This window comes from Falco naumanni, chromosome 2, assembly GCF_017639655.2.
Source record: "Falco naumanni isolate bFalNau1 chromosome 2, bFalNau1.pat, whole genome shotgun sequence".
In the NCBI taxonomy this organism is placed as follows: Eukaryota; Metazoa; Chordata; class Aves; order Falconiformes; family Falconidae; genus Falco; species Falco naumanni.
In genome coordinates this window covers 13,151,009-13,166,958 of record NC_054055.1, presented here as the reverse complement: position 1 = coordinate 13,166,958, position 15,950 = coordinate 13,151,009, and the positions used below count along the sequence as shown (strand labels likewise).

The window sequence follows — 15,950 nt, the reverse complement described above, 5'->3', positions numbered from 1 at the left end:
TATTATATTTTTAGTAGAAATCATAATTCTCTATGATTTAGTGTTCGTTGACATATATACTTTCATTCTGTATCTGTTTCTTTGCTGCACTGCAGACAAACTGATCTGTTCTAGGCAGAGTGTGGTGTAGAGGAGATGTAGGAATGGGCTGAAGTATCCTTTATATTTGCCTTTGTATCTAGGGGAGTTGAAAATAGGCAAGAATGGAGAGAAATTTTGTATGGCAGTACACAGAATTTTGCAAGTTTAATGTGAGCCCTGCAGCAATCCGATGCATTTTAGTTACTGGTAAGTTTGTTAAATTCTGTTTGAAAAATTGTTCGTCTTAGAAGATAGTCTTCTAATCAATATCATTTCCCCTGTGTCAACAGTAACCTTTTTAAAAGCACAATTTTGGCAACATGGTTCTGCTGATAAAAAATATATATATATATATATATATATACTTAAAATGTTCAAGTTTAATTTATTTTTAGCTGCCAAGATGACTACATAAAATTACTATCCTTAGAAATATGTTAAAAGTTCTGGATACAATTCTCTAAATTAGGCAGTCCGTTCTCCAATAAACTACATTCTTTGAATGCAGTATTGAGGATAATAGGTTCATTATGTCAGTATGGATTTTTACAGATATATATATACACACACACATCTTAAATGTTTGCTTAAGGTCAGCCTGAACATGTGGGGAAAGGCTGGGAATAAGGTTGGGAAAGCTTAGCTGAGAGTTATTAAATGTTGGGTCTACTCAGGCAGACTGAATGCTTTCTAGCATAAAGTATATAAGGCAGAGAACATAACACGCGAAAACAGTGTTTTGTGCAACGGCTGTTATTTAATGGATTTTCATCCCCTCCTTCCTCCTCAAAAAAAAAGAAGTTTCACCTGAAACAAGTGCAAGCAGGATTTCTGGAAAAAAATCAGACTAAGCACATAACCTGTTTTCTGCCTGTCTCTGTCATCTTCAGATAGTAACAGCTTCAGTACTGTATGTGCAGTGAGAATTTAAAAATACTTCCATTTTGATTTTACAGTTATTCTATCAGTTAAAATATTACAGATGTTTTCATTAATTCATTTCCTGCATAATGGTGTGGACAAAGTGCTAGTTACATTTAATTATGGTGCTAAATTGTATCTGAATACTGTGGTCCTTTACAGTGTTCGCTTCAAACTCCATTGTGCCTCTATGTGAATGCCAGGTGGTTCTCCTTAACTGCTGCTTTTCCTGGTACTTGGAATTTTTTATGTGCATGAAGGTGTAAAGTGTAATGATGCATTCACGTGTGTTATCCCAAGATTTGAATTATTATATACTACACTCAACTCCATTATTTATGGTGGCAATCATAAACAGTACAGAAGGATTAGAAGCTAGAGTTACTACTTGCAGATCTGACCTGACTCCGCAGATCTGGCTTGTGGTGTCTACATGTCTGGTTCAGTAGATGTGAAAAGCTATTTTGGACTTAGGAAGAGGCATAGCTCATCCACAAAGGTATTGGCTGAATTAATGTGCTTTCCTGGAACTAGAAACATAGGCATCACTTTGCAGTGACAACTAAGGTAGCTCTGTGCAGTGCTAACGCGGGCAGGCAGAATTAATTAGTTCAGCCACACCCCGCATCAAGATGGTTAATAGCTAAAAAGTGGTAATTGGGGTCTACCTGTATCTGAATTAATAAACTTTGTTGATTCAGTGTTTCTTGCATAGAACCAGCTTGTATGTATTTGTGTCTGTGGCATGGTTAAATATTAACTGGCCACTGATTATTTTGGAGTTGACTGGTGTGTTTTATGTGTACTTGGAAAGAAGGAAAGAGAGAAGTCTTTATTGTTAGGGTGTCAGTGTGTCTTATAACTTGTATTTGGAGTCCTATAAGAATTTCTAGCAAATTCAGAGAGATTGTATCAACATGAGGAAAGAGTAACTCCAGCCCATCAGCTTACATCTAAGTTCAAAGGATGGAGAAATAAACTGCAATACAAAGAAAAGGACTTTTGATAAATCAATTATAGACATGGAAGTAGAACCTTCTAAACTTAAGTCTGGTGCTGTGTTCATGGTACAACAATATTTTAAATCCACTTTAAGAATCTTTTTTTTTACTTTTCAATAAAATATTAATAGTATTTATTATTGTAATCTAGATCCTAATCCTGCAGAGATGTATGCTCTTTCTAAACTTTATGGTTGTCCTCCTAAGTCATAAGGTTACTCATAAAGGGTGATAGTAAGCACCATCTATATGGAATTTTCTTTGACCTTTACAATAAAAAAAAAAAATTCTTGAGTCTTAACCCATTACATTAACTTCTTATGGATTGCCATGTAGTAAAAATGATGAGTATTTTATTTTAGATGACAAATACTGTAGAAACTTTAAGTAGGGGTAAAAAAAAAAATTGATGCATATAACCTGGTTTGTAATTGATGTGACAGCTTGACAGGCTGTTTTGCTAAAAGCTTTGGAGTACTGTAAATGGATGTTATCTGTGTTCTTTTACTGCTGACATTCTGTGGAGCATTCTGTATGTGATTTTAGACTGATTATTATGACCATTCAACAATGAAGTGAGACAAGGCACTATTTCATGTTCACAGCATGTACTTTGCCTACACTGCGTACTTTTCGCATGGCAGCCTTGCTCACCAAATAGAATAAATCTTGTGTTTCTCAGCACATGGATTATTTTTTGGTGCTGGCACGGATTAGCCAGTCTCAACATTTATTTCAAAGTAGAAGATTGTATTTGGAGAGCAAGTGAACCTTTATGTGACTAGATACTGTAAGTAAAGTTGATATTTATAAAATGCAGGTTGGACATTTCCTTTAATTCACTTTTTCATAGTTGCAAAGGCCACAGTTTTCACCCTTGCCTGTGCCTACCACCTGTGTGAGAACTTTAATGGTTGCAGATAGTTGTCTGTACAGCTAGGAACTGTTATAACTATTTTATTTTTAGAAAAGGAATAATGACTTTATATATGCATTGTACATGCAGTACAATGTACAATGCATTCCATCATCTACCTTTTTGAGATAATTGAAAAATTATTTCAGATATTTACCTTGTGTCAGAAATGGTTTTGGTTCTTTCTTTCTCCTTTTCCTGTGGGTTTTTCAGCAATAGATGAGTGTATTTTTGTTTCCCTCTCATCCACCTGAGTCAATTGTGATTTTTTCCTGTAGTACACTGATCTGTCGTATGTTTCCGCTGTTAGTTTTCATGACATAGTTTCACTTTCTTGCACAGTCTGTCCCCTGAAGTCTTTCATAGCTCTTCTATTTCTGAGCTGTCACCTATTCTGAGCACTTTTTTTGCCTCCCTGTGCTTTCTGAACACCTTACAGAAATTGCTGATATAGGCTGCTGAGTGATTTCTTTGTGGCCTCTGGGGTCTCGCTATACTTTCCTAACTGGGTCAAAGTGATTCTCCACTTTTATTTGGTCAGGCCTAGATGTGATTCTCATGTTTGGTCTGGAGGAAGTATGAAGGAAGCTCTCCACCCCTGCTCTTGTTCCACTGTGTTTTGTGGTGGGCATTGGTGCCCACGTGCATGTTTAGCCATTTTATGCCATTTCTGTGGTAGTAGTGATTCGAGGGACTCAGTGTGGAATGATGACATACCTAGTGGCTGCAAATTTTGCTGTTTAGCATAGTTTGTCTGGATGGTAAAATGGTTGACATGGCCCCTGCCTGCATCATTCTAGCACTGTCAACTGGATACCACTCGTCATCTTCTGCCTCCTCCAACGCACAACCTTTAACTAAAACTGCAAGCTGCAGGACTGGATATTTAAAACCTGGGATAGTCCTGGTCAAATCAGGAGAGCTGACACAGTGATTTTGCTCTTCTGTTTGAATATGAACTCCCACTTCTTCAGTTCTAATATGTGAACAATCATTGGAGAAATTTGTCAACAGAAAAAGTAAGATTTGTATTCTTTTAAGGAATTTTTCACCATTTCAAGCCTGTTTCTGTTCACTTAATAGCTGGTGAATATTGGGAATGTAACTGTAACAGACTGATTTTTCTACATTTGTAATCTGAAAATATGCTTGTTCTTTATGTGCAGTGCTACCCTATTGGCTTTCTTGGTTGAGCTTCTGAAGAGTTCAGTAGCCATGCAAGAACAAATGCTGGGTGGAAAAGGCTTTCTAGTCATTGGCTACCTCCTTGAAAAGGTATGTTTGGGGGTTTATCCTCTTTGTTCTTAGTATTTCTACTATCTTTGTGGTATTTTCAATCACTTTTCATCTTCCTTATCCTTGTATATGCCAGTGTTCAAAGAATGAGTTTTCTGGCGTTGATCCTGCTTGTCTAATTTGTGCTTTTACTTCAGATCTGTTTGTGAATCACTTTAATGTATTTTTATTTGTGTTTCTTCACACTCTGTCCCCTAAACTCTCATTTAGGAAAGTTCTCTTGTTCACAGTTTGTACAAGCATATCACAGATGTCATAATTTAGGTTTAAATTTCTTTTGTGTATACTAATAAAAATTAAGCTAATCCTCTGTGGTTAAGTTCTTAAATTGCTGAAATAATTGCTCTGTTTTGAAGAAGAAAAACTGTAAACTAACTTCATTTCTGAAAGAAGCAGTTGCAAGAGGCGTTTCCTTTACTTGCTCGTTTTCAGACCTGATGACAGTTGTCACAGAACAGGTTCAGTTCAAATGTTTGTCTGAGGAACATTACTTGCTTCCTGGCCCAAAGCCCACATGAAACCATTTAATAACCAGAAAACAAACTACTGGCAGCTGTACTAAGATAGAAGTATTCCTATATATTACTAATATCCTAAGATAGTAATAACTCCTATGATTGAATCTCATGGCTCTGACATTCTTGAATGTTTGCTACTGTATTTTTCATTAACATGTGGTCAATATAACAGTCATTTGAGAAGAAGTTATGACCAGAGTTTTGTGTTTTCTGATGGTGAAATTAAATAATGAAAATCTCACCTTTAAAAATATACTGAATTTTGAAGCAGAATGATAAATAATTTTTTTTCTTCTGCGCCCTGTGGTATCTTCATCTATGGAAATACATTAGTGTAGAAGAAAGGCTTTGCTTTCGCTGAAGTAATAATTAAAAGCAGATTATTTTCTATGCTTCTGTTTTCCATACTAAGCAAGTGTGATTTAGTACATCGAAGAACTGGTCTAAGGTGGGGTTTTTTTCCAGTGGTAGGTTTCCTTGTGGTATAACCAGAATGAATTTATGAAGCTGTTAGCTCCAGTTCTGTAAGTTATACACAGGCAGGCTACAGAACCCTCATGGAGTCCCTTTCTCTTGACTAGAGCACTGTGGTTTACACACATCGAATACATCAATTTAGAATGCTGTAAGTGAAATTTAAAAAAAAAAAAGAAGTTTGTGTATTATTCTGATTAACACCTGCTACAATCATTAAGCTCAGGTTATGTGACTATTTAAAGGTTTTTGATTATTTGTGTCACAGCATAATTCTTACAGGATATGCTTTTTTCTGGGTTTTTTTTATGCTATATTCTCCTTAGCTGCAGTTTTTCAGAAGGATGTATTTTATTTTTTCAATAGATTCTTATATTCAGTTTCCACACGTGGCAGGAAAAAATCCTTTGTTTGCTAGCCAGGCTCAATTTTATTATTTATAAATTATCTGGTTTTCATTTGCATGTGATCAAATGCTTCAGAAAGGACAGAAAGCTCTTTTTTCCCCTGACTTCAGAATAACATTTTTTTCTTATTAGTTGCAGACTAATTGTGAATTGTGATGTACAAGCTAAAGGAAACTCAGCATCCAAGCTGAACTTGTATTATTGACAAACAGACTTCGCTTCTAAAAAAAAAGTCTGCATATTCCTAGACTGTACTTACAGCATTAAAAGTAATTGGAACATTTTGTAGAGAAGGCAAGGGGAAGGATGTTTAGTAGTTTCTCCTATTACTTCTTTTTGTTAACTTTGTATATAAAGGAGATTGTCAGTCTGCATGCCATGTTACTGCATAGGAGCAGGTCTTAACCCTGATTTGATAGCATATACTATGAAACTGGAGGACTCTTGAAATTTGAGGAAACCTTGAACCTGACTCCTTCAAATCCCTACTTAGAAAGAAAAGCAAGTCTGCCAGTAATGTGTGATTATATACAAAGATACCTCATTTCAGTAAGACAACTGAAGAACAGTTAAGGACTTCAGATGAAGTTCTCAAGGCACTGTGCTGTAAAATGTAGAATCCTACTTAGATTAAAATAAAAACAAAACCACACAAACAAAAAAAATCAGTTATGGATTAATATTTTCAACCTCTTAAATGTAGCCATTAGAAAGTATAATTTACTGCTATTTTTTTTCTTACTTTCATATTCAGTGACATAAAAACATATAAGGTTGCATGTATTTAGTAAAGATGACCCTGGTGAAAATATCACTTCATATTTCTACTGTAAGTATACAAAGGAAGAAGGTTTTTCTTTAGCTTTGTTCTTTCTGTTTATTTTTCTGCAGTCATCTAGAGTTCATATAACCAGGGCAGTTCTGGAACAATTTTTGTCATTTGCAAAATATTTGGATGGGTTGTCTCATGGAGCACCCCTACTGAAGCAATTATGTGATCACATCCTTTTTAATCCTGCTATCTGGATACATACCCCTGCAAAGGTAATTGAACACTTGAATGATGTTACAGCTTTCCTACAATGAAGTGAAATACTAGTATTCTTTTATACCATGGTGCTTAGTTTTTTCTTTTTTTTTTTCTTTTAAAACATGGTAACAGCAAAGATTGTTTTTATATAATGAAGTCTATGCCCTGCTTAACTATATTCTCCAGCATTCTTTTATAAGTTCCTAAAAGCAGTTACATTCTTGCCTAAGGTTCTGGCTAATTCTATTTAAAATCTGTTTCTAGAAACCCAGTTGCTTTTTCAATGGCTGTATTACATTGTGTTCTTAAAGATTAAGCATAAAAGTATGTGTTTTTACTTGTAAGCAAAAGGTGAGATATCTTTTGTTACACATTCACATAAAGCTTTCATTTAAATTTAAATTTTGTATTTTGGTTTGATAAAAACTATAAAAAGTTATCGTTCCTCTCTAGTAATAATAAATAAGTTGTTTTCCTAAATAATCACAATTGAGGAATATGGACCAAAGTGAAAACTGGCATGGTCCTAAAATCTGAAAATGTATAATTTTAGTATTAAAAGCCAGAATAGAAAACAAACCAGTATATTCATCATGACAAATCATAGAATCAGAGAATTTCATTTGGAAGGGACCTTTGAAGGTCATTCAAAGTGTCAGTCCAGTCCCTGCCCTAAGTAAATTGTAAATATTTTTAAGTTTTTTATATCATATCCAAAGTAAGTCCTAAAACCCCTACAATTTAAGGTTAGTAATACAGAACTTACATTTATGTGGATAACTATTTCATTCTTCAGGTGCAGCTGTCTTTGTATACCTATTTGTCAGCTGAATTCATTGGAACTGCTACAATCTATAACACTATACGCAGAGTAGGAACAGTACTGCAGTTAATGCACACACTGAAATACTACTACTGGGTGGTTAATCCTGCCGATAGCAGCGGCATTACTCCTAAAGGTCTGGGTAAGTACAATGCATTAGAAAAAAACAAGTATTTCTTGTATAGGAAGACTTATGATGTAAATGTGTGAAAGTTCCTTGGATCTGGTAGACAAGGAGGTAAGTAAATGGCGATAATCGGTACCCATGGTCAACAGAGAAGGACTATGCAAGTACTTATGGTGTATCATACGCCTCTGATGATAATTCCTTATGTTTATATGTATTCCCAGAAGATTCCAGCTCTGGTCTTCACTCACATGGCATATACTTATGTGGGCACACTTTAGGGAACATATTAAAATCACTGATTTTTCTTCCATGACAAAGAGGAAATATTAAGCATATTTCATATGCCAAAGAAAGCTTTGTGGGATTTGAATGACTGGTAGTGCTAAGTGACCTTGAAAACACAGTGGAAACTTCTGGTTCTGGCTGCTGAGATTCTCTGAAGCTATACTTTGAGTTAAATAATATTTTTTCTGTGCCCTTATAAACTAGAGATTGTTTTAACTTTGCTTGTAGTCATGCGCTTAGCTTAGGAAGCATTGAATGACAGCAACAACAAAATACAGTAATACATACTGGCTAAATGCTGCATGTAACAGATGTGTATTAACCAGAGCATCAAATCGTTCTAATCCTATACACTCCAACTGTAATATCATTATGTTTAGCTGACTACTTGTGTAAAGCAGGGAGGATTTGGCTGAAAGTCTCTTAAAAAATTGATTGATACAGGAGAATATATTAATTATCCTTATGCTGTAACTATTACTGTCATGCTGAGAAACTGAATAATTGGGAAATGTTTTAGTACTGTCACATAACCAAATATTTAAGAATTTGACATATATAGTGTGTAAGTTATTGAATAATTCTTAATTTGTAAGGAAGCTGTAGGTATAGGGCATTTCTTCAATTATTTTTTTTTTATAAATGAAAGAGGAAGGACCAATTCTTACCCTAGATTAGGTATCCTAATAGGCACTGAAGATGTAACTTGTTCAGGCTCCCAGAAAGCTGCTGTTGGAGCTGGGACCTCATTTATACTTCTCTCATAGTATAATATTAGGTGAATGAGATTCTTCATAAAATTATTAACACTTCCTTTTAAAATACCTGCTAAAAGCACACTATTCTCTGTTCATTTGAATGAGAACTTTTTAATATCAGATGATGAAAATTAACTGTGGGGGTTACTTAATTACCTTGACATTTTTGTCAGTGATAAAATATATTTTTCACTGATACTGATTCTGGGTTCCTTCTGCAAAAATGAAGTTATTTTTTGGTGCCTACAATGAAGGTGTCTCTATCTGAGCTAGACGTCTGCTGATTACAGACAGTGGAATGCAGAAATCAGTAGCCTGTATATGGGTTTTTCTAGCATCATTTTAGCCTCTGTGGGTCATCTCACTTGCCTTTCAGGATGCAGGTGTCCTTTGCATCCTGTGTCAAATCTGCTTGTTCTGTGTAGGTATTTCAGATGCCTTATGGCATGTCAAATGTCACTGATAAGTATGTTTAGGAAACTGTGTCCTACCTTTAGTTAACAGAGCCTTGAGAACTATTTTTAGTTTGAAAGGTAGTTCCTTTCTATTCTGCATTGGCTGTGTTGATTAGATCTCTGTTGACTTCCATGGAAGGTGAAACTGGTCTCACATGTTGGCAGCTGTAGGTAACTGAAATTAGGATGAGCTGAATCCTGCTCTGGGAATGACTTTATCCAGCATCATGCTTTCAGACCTCTACTTTGTTGAGGGTTGCATTGTCATGCTGCATAGGTGCAATTTTACCATCAGAATCAGGCAAGTTAACCGTCTCTAAACTCAGTGAGGAATTAAGGTGTTAAAAACTCAGCTGAGCAGCCTATAATATGAACATTATATTTGTGACTGTTCCAGCTGTTGGAAGGTGAAGTTATTGCTGTAATTCTTTTGGGGCTTTGTTTTTTAGGGTTTTGTGTGTGTGTGTTTTCTTCTTGTTGTTTTTAATTAAAGAATGCCTGTACTTCTGTGTCACAATACTAGTACCTAACAACATTTTGAAAATATATTGCATGTTACAGGCTTCCCTCTGGCTAAGCTTGCTCTTTTGTGGAAACAGTGTGACATTTCTTTCTGTAGGAGGTATGGCTTGTTTTTATCTTGCCCAGATCTGCCTCTCTGCAGTTAGTTGTATTTTGGGAGTACTTGTATGTGTAATGCCAGTTGAATAACTAAAAAGCCCCTATATAATGTATTCACCAAAATCTGAAGAAAAGGCATGGGGTACACAGGGACACAAAATTAGGAATAAGAAGTGAATCAGTTAACTCTAAATTAGCAAAGGTATGGCTGTATTACTTCCCTACCTTTTCTTACATCCTTACCTATTTTAAGAATATAGTACATTGTCTTCTCATTTGTGTCAGTTCCAGACAATATTCTGTTTTTCTTGGGAGGGCAACCAGGTAGGTCCCTGAAAGGTAGTCAGATAGTGCAAATTACTGGTTGTTTTGTGTGGCACTATGACACAACAATCACAATTCCTAAGGCTTTCATACAGTAGTTAGGAAGGCATTTGATAAGCTGTGAGGCCATGCGCATTTTCAAAATACATATTATTCACGCTACCTGAATTTTCTCCTATTTTTTCTTTAGTTAGATTTATAGATATACTTTACTTCTGTAAAGGTAAATCTCAACTTTCTTCCTTGTTCTTTATCCTCTTCCTTCCTCTTGCTTGGACTGCAGAAAGCCCCATATAATTGATACAAGAAAGTATTCTCTTTCCTGTCTGTAAAAATGGCTTTCCTTGGGTTGAGTTGAAGAATGACAGCTTACCGTGGAAGAAAATCATTGACATAGCAATGGACATGCAAATTCAGCACAGCTAGGGAGTTTTCTCCATGCAAATCAGCACTAGGAATTTTTTGGCTATCATTTCACAGGTAGCTTCAGCTTCTGACTGATACAGTTGTAATAATGGTGGTGATTTGCAGACAGATGGCTGTGGAAATATAATAATTGCTGAGGTGATGGGTTGCTAAATTTAATTTTATATTCATTTCATATTAGGGTGGTTTTTTTATCAAATTCACATTAATTACTTTGAATTGATAAAATTCCTGAAAGCTGTTCAAAATGTTTAATCACCTGGATATTACATTACTTCTCTTCACCAGATGCTTTCTCTTTTAACATTAAGTGCAATCTGCCAATGTGATGTGCAAGTCTGGCTGATTCAGGCTTACAATTTTAGAATACAAGTAGCTGTAGTTAATACACTTAGTGCTTTTTTCTTTCCACCTCTGTTTTCAGCAACTCATATAATATTTAAAAAAAGTTAACTGTTCTAGGATTTTCATTTTGTGTTGATTTTTATTAGCCTGCATAGAGCCACTAATGCCACATGTAGCCAGCAAGTTTATTATTTGTTAAAATGTAGAATAATGTGTAAAAAGAAGTTTGTAAATGTGAGACGCTTACCCTGTAAAAATACAACTATGTGAAAATTAGAGTTACTGCCTTTAAAGTAGCATATGATATTTCAAAATGAAAGAACAGGACCCAATGTCTAGGAACAGTAATTTTACTGTAAGAGACAGAAAAATGTCATAACGTGAGAAAATGTAGTAGGATATTCCCTTATCACAGGCAACTGAAACTCTAAGCTAACTTGACATGAAACTTTTCAGATCTGAAGACCACTGTAATGGAAATCTTTCCAATATCCAAAATTTGACTGGATGTGTTATAGTGCCTTCAAATAATATGCTGTCTTATTAGAAAGTAAGCTTACTCACGCAGACATTTTAGTAGTGTGATGCTTTTTTGTCTTCCAAGCTTATCATTTTTTATGCAGAGATATTGAAACACTTTTTGATGTTAGTTTGATTTACTATTACTTGCAGACAGTTACTCTGCCTCAAGGTTTTATTGCCTTACCCTGCTTTAATAAAGCACAAAGTGGGTGAGTTTTCTGTACTGACAGTTTAGTATACTTTGTTTGAAGCCAAAGTGGCTCAATATTTGAGCTTCCATTTGGCTAATGCTGTTTTGTTAAGAAATGAAAGCTTCCCAATGGCTTCTACTGGTAATCAGCTTATGAAATAGGAGGTGTAAATGTTTTTTAATTAATTAAAAGGCTCAAATATTTCTTTCAAATTTGAGTTTGTGTCTTCTCTTTCATTATTGGTTTCCTGTTTCAAACTGGTATTTCTTACTGGATTCAGAATACTAAATTCATATGGTTTTGTTTTCTTTGCAGTATTATAAACGCTTTTTCAAAATGTGTATTTATAGGCTTGCTTGGTAATTATTCTTAGTAGGTTTTACGTTTTAGATGCAGATCCACATAATGGAGGCAAGGTTTCTGTTTAAAATTATGAGTTTTACTTTCTTTTTTTGTGTTGTATTTGTGTATGTTTTAAATTACCAGTTATAAATAGGTGGCAGGACAAAAGTGTCTTGTGTTTTCTTAAGACCATATTAAAAGTAATATTACTTAAATAAAATAATGAAATAAGTCTTATGTCAGGAAGAGAAGACAAAGTCAAACCAATTTCCACAGGAAAGAACCTCTAAACTTTATTATCTTTTACATTTTACACTTGAACTATGTTTATAGCTGTTCACTTGATTTGTCATATGCGTGCCTTTAACATTTTGTTAAATCATATAGAATAATTGTAAAGGCAGGAGAATATCATACCGTTGCCCAACAGTTGAAGCATCTAAAGACAGAGCAAAGCAGGCAATTGAGTAAAAAATATTTAATATTATATTACTTCTTTCTGTTATTATTTCCTTGTGTAGATTTAGGGAATGAATAAGAGGATAAGTTGGGAGAGATGTAACTCTATCTTGCTGTGGTAGATGGTGCATTTCAGTGATAATACTTCAGGCTGCAAGAGATGTCTTAACATTATGTTACCAGTCTTTGTTCTTCTCTGATGTTTCATCTTTTCAAAATATATACTAGACTGATATTTAAAGGAAAGCCAAAGTGTGATTGTCTCTCAGAAGGAGCAAAACACACATATTTTTAATATCAAAGCAACAGAGAGAAATTTAAACACACTTTTATTTTCATCTTTGGATGTCTACTAACAGTTAGATTAATATATTTATTCACCTTATTAAAGAAAAAATATGTTTATGCACTTTTTAAAAAAGTTCCCCATGTTGCTGAATTAATTTGATGTACAATTTCTGCAAATTGAAGAGAGAAAACTCATTAGAGCCCACCATGATATTTATGCCTTGAAAAATCTTCATTTGAATTACTTACCAACTGCATGGCATTCTCTGACAGTAATGATGGACTGACAGTAGAGCACTAATGAGAAAGCATAGAATGAAGGCAATAACAAAAAAATAAGCTATTGTGAAGGTTTTTTGCTTAAAAAAAACCCAACAGAACAACTTAGGATACTCAGTGTTAAGAACTCTCAGAAATGTTTTGTGCTAAATTGTAATTTTGGGCCCTGTTGTGGGGCATCCCTATGAAATACTTGCAACTTCATTTTTGTATGAGAGAAATATGCATTTTAATTCCAGGCTACTGAGTAGTGTAGTTCATTTTTGAGCTGTTGGCCAAGCATGTCTTTTTCTCTTCTAGTGTTTCCTGCATGTTTCCCAACTCTTAATCTGAAGGGACCTTTATGAGCAGTGGCTTGGCTCCTCCTAAAGAACACATAGTTGTTAATGACAAGTTAACTCGTGTTAAATAGAGTTTTCAAGACCATTTTTAATGTCCAGTATTTTTTAACATAAGCTAGAATAGAGTCAATTATGAAATTTATTATAAGGAGAAAGTAAGTACTTTTTTTCTTTTTGTGGATAGAAGTTGCACAGTCCAGGGGCTGGGTTAGAGTGGAACTCAGTTCTCATTTGCTTTGCAATGGTAAGAAAAAGTCGGTCTTTCTGTGATCCACATAACATGCGATGTTATTTATGCATGTGTGGAGATCAGATTCTGCTAGCTGTATCATGTTTTATTAATTTAAGTAGTTGAAAAATCATGCTCTTCACATATAATAAAGCCAGATGAAAGAATGTAGCATTTGGTTGCTTGTTGAACTGCTAACACATTATTTTATTTCCAAAGGCAGGATTAGGAATCATTATTTTTGTTATTCAAAGCTCCCAATCAGCTTTTTTACACCAGTACTGATTGTACTCTACTGTATGAATATGTTTACCTATTTGCTCTTAATTAATTCTGGTTTATGCCCCTATAATTGGTCTGTGCTGCAAGGCTGAATTGGATACATTTTTTCAACTTATTTTTGTCTGGATAAAGCTGGCTAACTCCCATTATGAGTGTATATTAAAAAAATATGATGTAAATCATGTGCTATCTGCAATAAATACATACACAAAAAAATCTAAAAGCAAGAAATAATTTGATGACTCATCCTAGTGTGGGATAAAGAAGACATCCTTTCTCTTTGCCAATTAACAAGAATTTTGTATTAGGGACTTATGGTTCCTGTACCAGATCTTAAAAGGATTACCTTTGTTGTTGATTTGAGTTTGGTTTTACTTTAGCAGTGCTGTTTGTCAGTTTCTGAGTGACGGTGACACCGAATTGTGTATATCCAGTGATGGGCACAAAGATTAATGGACATTTAAAAATTTAATTAAAATTAAAATACTTTTCAGTGTTTGAATTAAAAACCAGATCTACTTGTCTCTCTCTACCTCAGTATATATGTGTATAATGTATATTCTTTAATTAGAGCATAAATTATACCATTGGTCAATAAGGCATTTTTTAAATAAATCTTCAAATAGTAATGAAGCCAAAAAGTGTGTGACATAACAGTTATAATGGCAAAACATTTTATGTAGCTTTACAACTTCCCAGATTAATTAATTCTATTCAGTCTGTATCAGATGACTGTTGCATTATTATTGCTGCAGTTCTTTCTTCCTTTCTTTGTACCTGTCTACTGTTACACAGCCTCCAGTTTCTCCAGCCTCTCTTATTTTTCTCTTCCAGTCCGCTTTTAATTTTTTGAACTGATAAGGTCTTTTGGGTAGAAGCTGTCCCCTTTTTCTGATTCTAATGCCATCAAGCTTCAAGGCACAACCAAAATACAAGGAATAAATCGTACTGGAAGACCAAAGGAAAAAACATTGTTTTGCCTACTTGGCATATAACCTGCAAACAACTGCTTTAGTATCTTCTATGTGTTGAAGAACCCTTTCCAGGGTTCTCACATAATTCCAGAGGAACTAGTGGGTATGTGAATAAGAAGTATGAAACTTGAGTATCTTTGAACAGGTTCCCAGTCATTTTGGAATATCTTCTTTTTATATCCCTCCTTAAAATTTCTGTTACAGAAACACTTTGCAGAGCTCCCTATTGCTTTAGTGTTCTGTTTTGTGTTTCTATAATTAGTCTTCCAGAAAAGACAAAATGCCTCAGTTTTTGGACCTGGTTTTCAGATATTGCCTGATACTGAATCCCCATAAGGAGTAGGAGGGAAGAAGATATGCAAAGAAACAGATTTCTGCGATACAGTTAAAGGAGCTGAATCTGCATCTGAATTAGGGAAAAAGAAATAGCTGCTAGCTAGAAGCATGCCATTGCCATAAAAACACATGCAATACTTAATGTAGTCACATCTAGTACCAAAAAATTCAACTTCTATTTTTACAATGGGAAATAGAAGTTTCATGGTGCCGTTAGAATGAATGGGTATAAAACTATTCTTCTACTTTTAAAGTCTATGTGACAGATTTTTTACAACAATATTCTTTACTGCTTTTACACGTAGAAGCAGGGAGAGGTTTAAATTTATTTGCTTCTTTCTAAAAAGTATGCAGTTCTTCTCTCTGCACTTCTAAACAGGGAAAAAAATTTGAGAGAGTAATGACTGGTTTTGTTCCTGCTAGTCAAACAAATGTAACTTACCTTCAGGTTTTTCCTTGTTGCAAACTTGAATTAATGTGTTTACAGCAGTGGCTTCACTTCGAAGAGTGGCACTGGAGACTATTAAAAAACCTTCATTACGAAGCTGCATTATCTGGATTGGTAATAATGCTGAGAGATTCTTACTAAGCTTTGATATGTGTGTATAAGCATAAGATGAAATGGTTGATGAAAAGATAAATACGGCTGCACTTATTTTCACTGTGCGATATTTAAGATTAGCTATGACACACATTGTTTGAAAAGTAGAAACTTAACAAAGGAATTTCCAGTTCATCCTTAACTATTGAAAGGGGAGAATGAAAAGTACAATAGAGCAAGTTTCATGTGAATATAGTTGTTCAGGCTCTGTTTCTGTTTCTTATTCAATTTTTTAGATACTTTTGTTTTCCTAATGTACTTCTTTAAGCACAATTGTTTAAAGTATTATAGAATA

General features: G+C 34.5%; 1 protein-coding gene across 6 annotated transcripts in view; it reads left to right on the top strand.

Moving 5' to 3' along the window:
- Nucleotides 1-15,950, top strand: part of NBEA (neurobeachin) — a 506,742-nt gene that overhangs the window by 145,586 nt on the left and 345,206 nt on the right. For all 6 annotated transcript variants that reach the window (XM_040584007.1, XM_040584004.1, XM_040584003.1 and 3 more), the window contains exons 11-13: nt 4,086-4,194; nt 6,506-6,658; nt 7,441-7,609. In XM_040584007.1, coding sequence (XP_040439941.1) covers nt 4,086-4,194; nt 6,506-6,658; nt 7,441-7,609 — 431 coding nt within the window. The remainder of the gene's footprint in view (nt 1-4,085; nt 4,195-6,505; nt 6,659-7,440; nt 7,610-15,950) is intronic.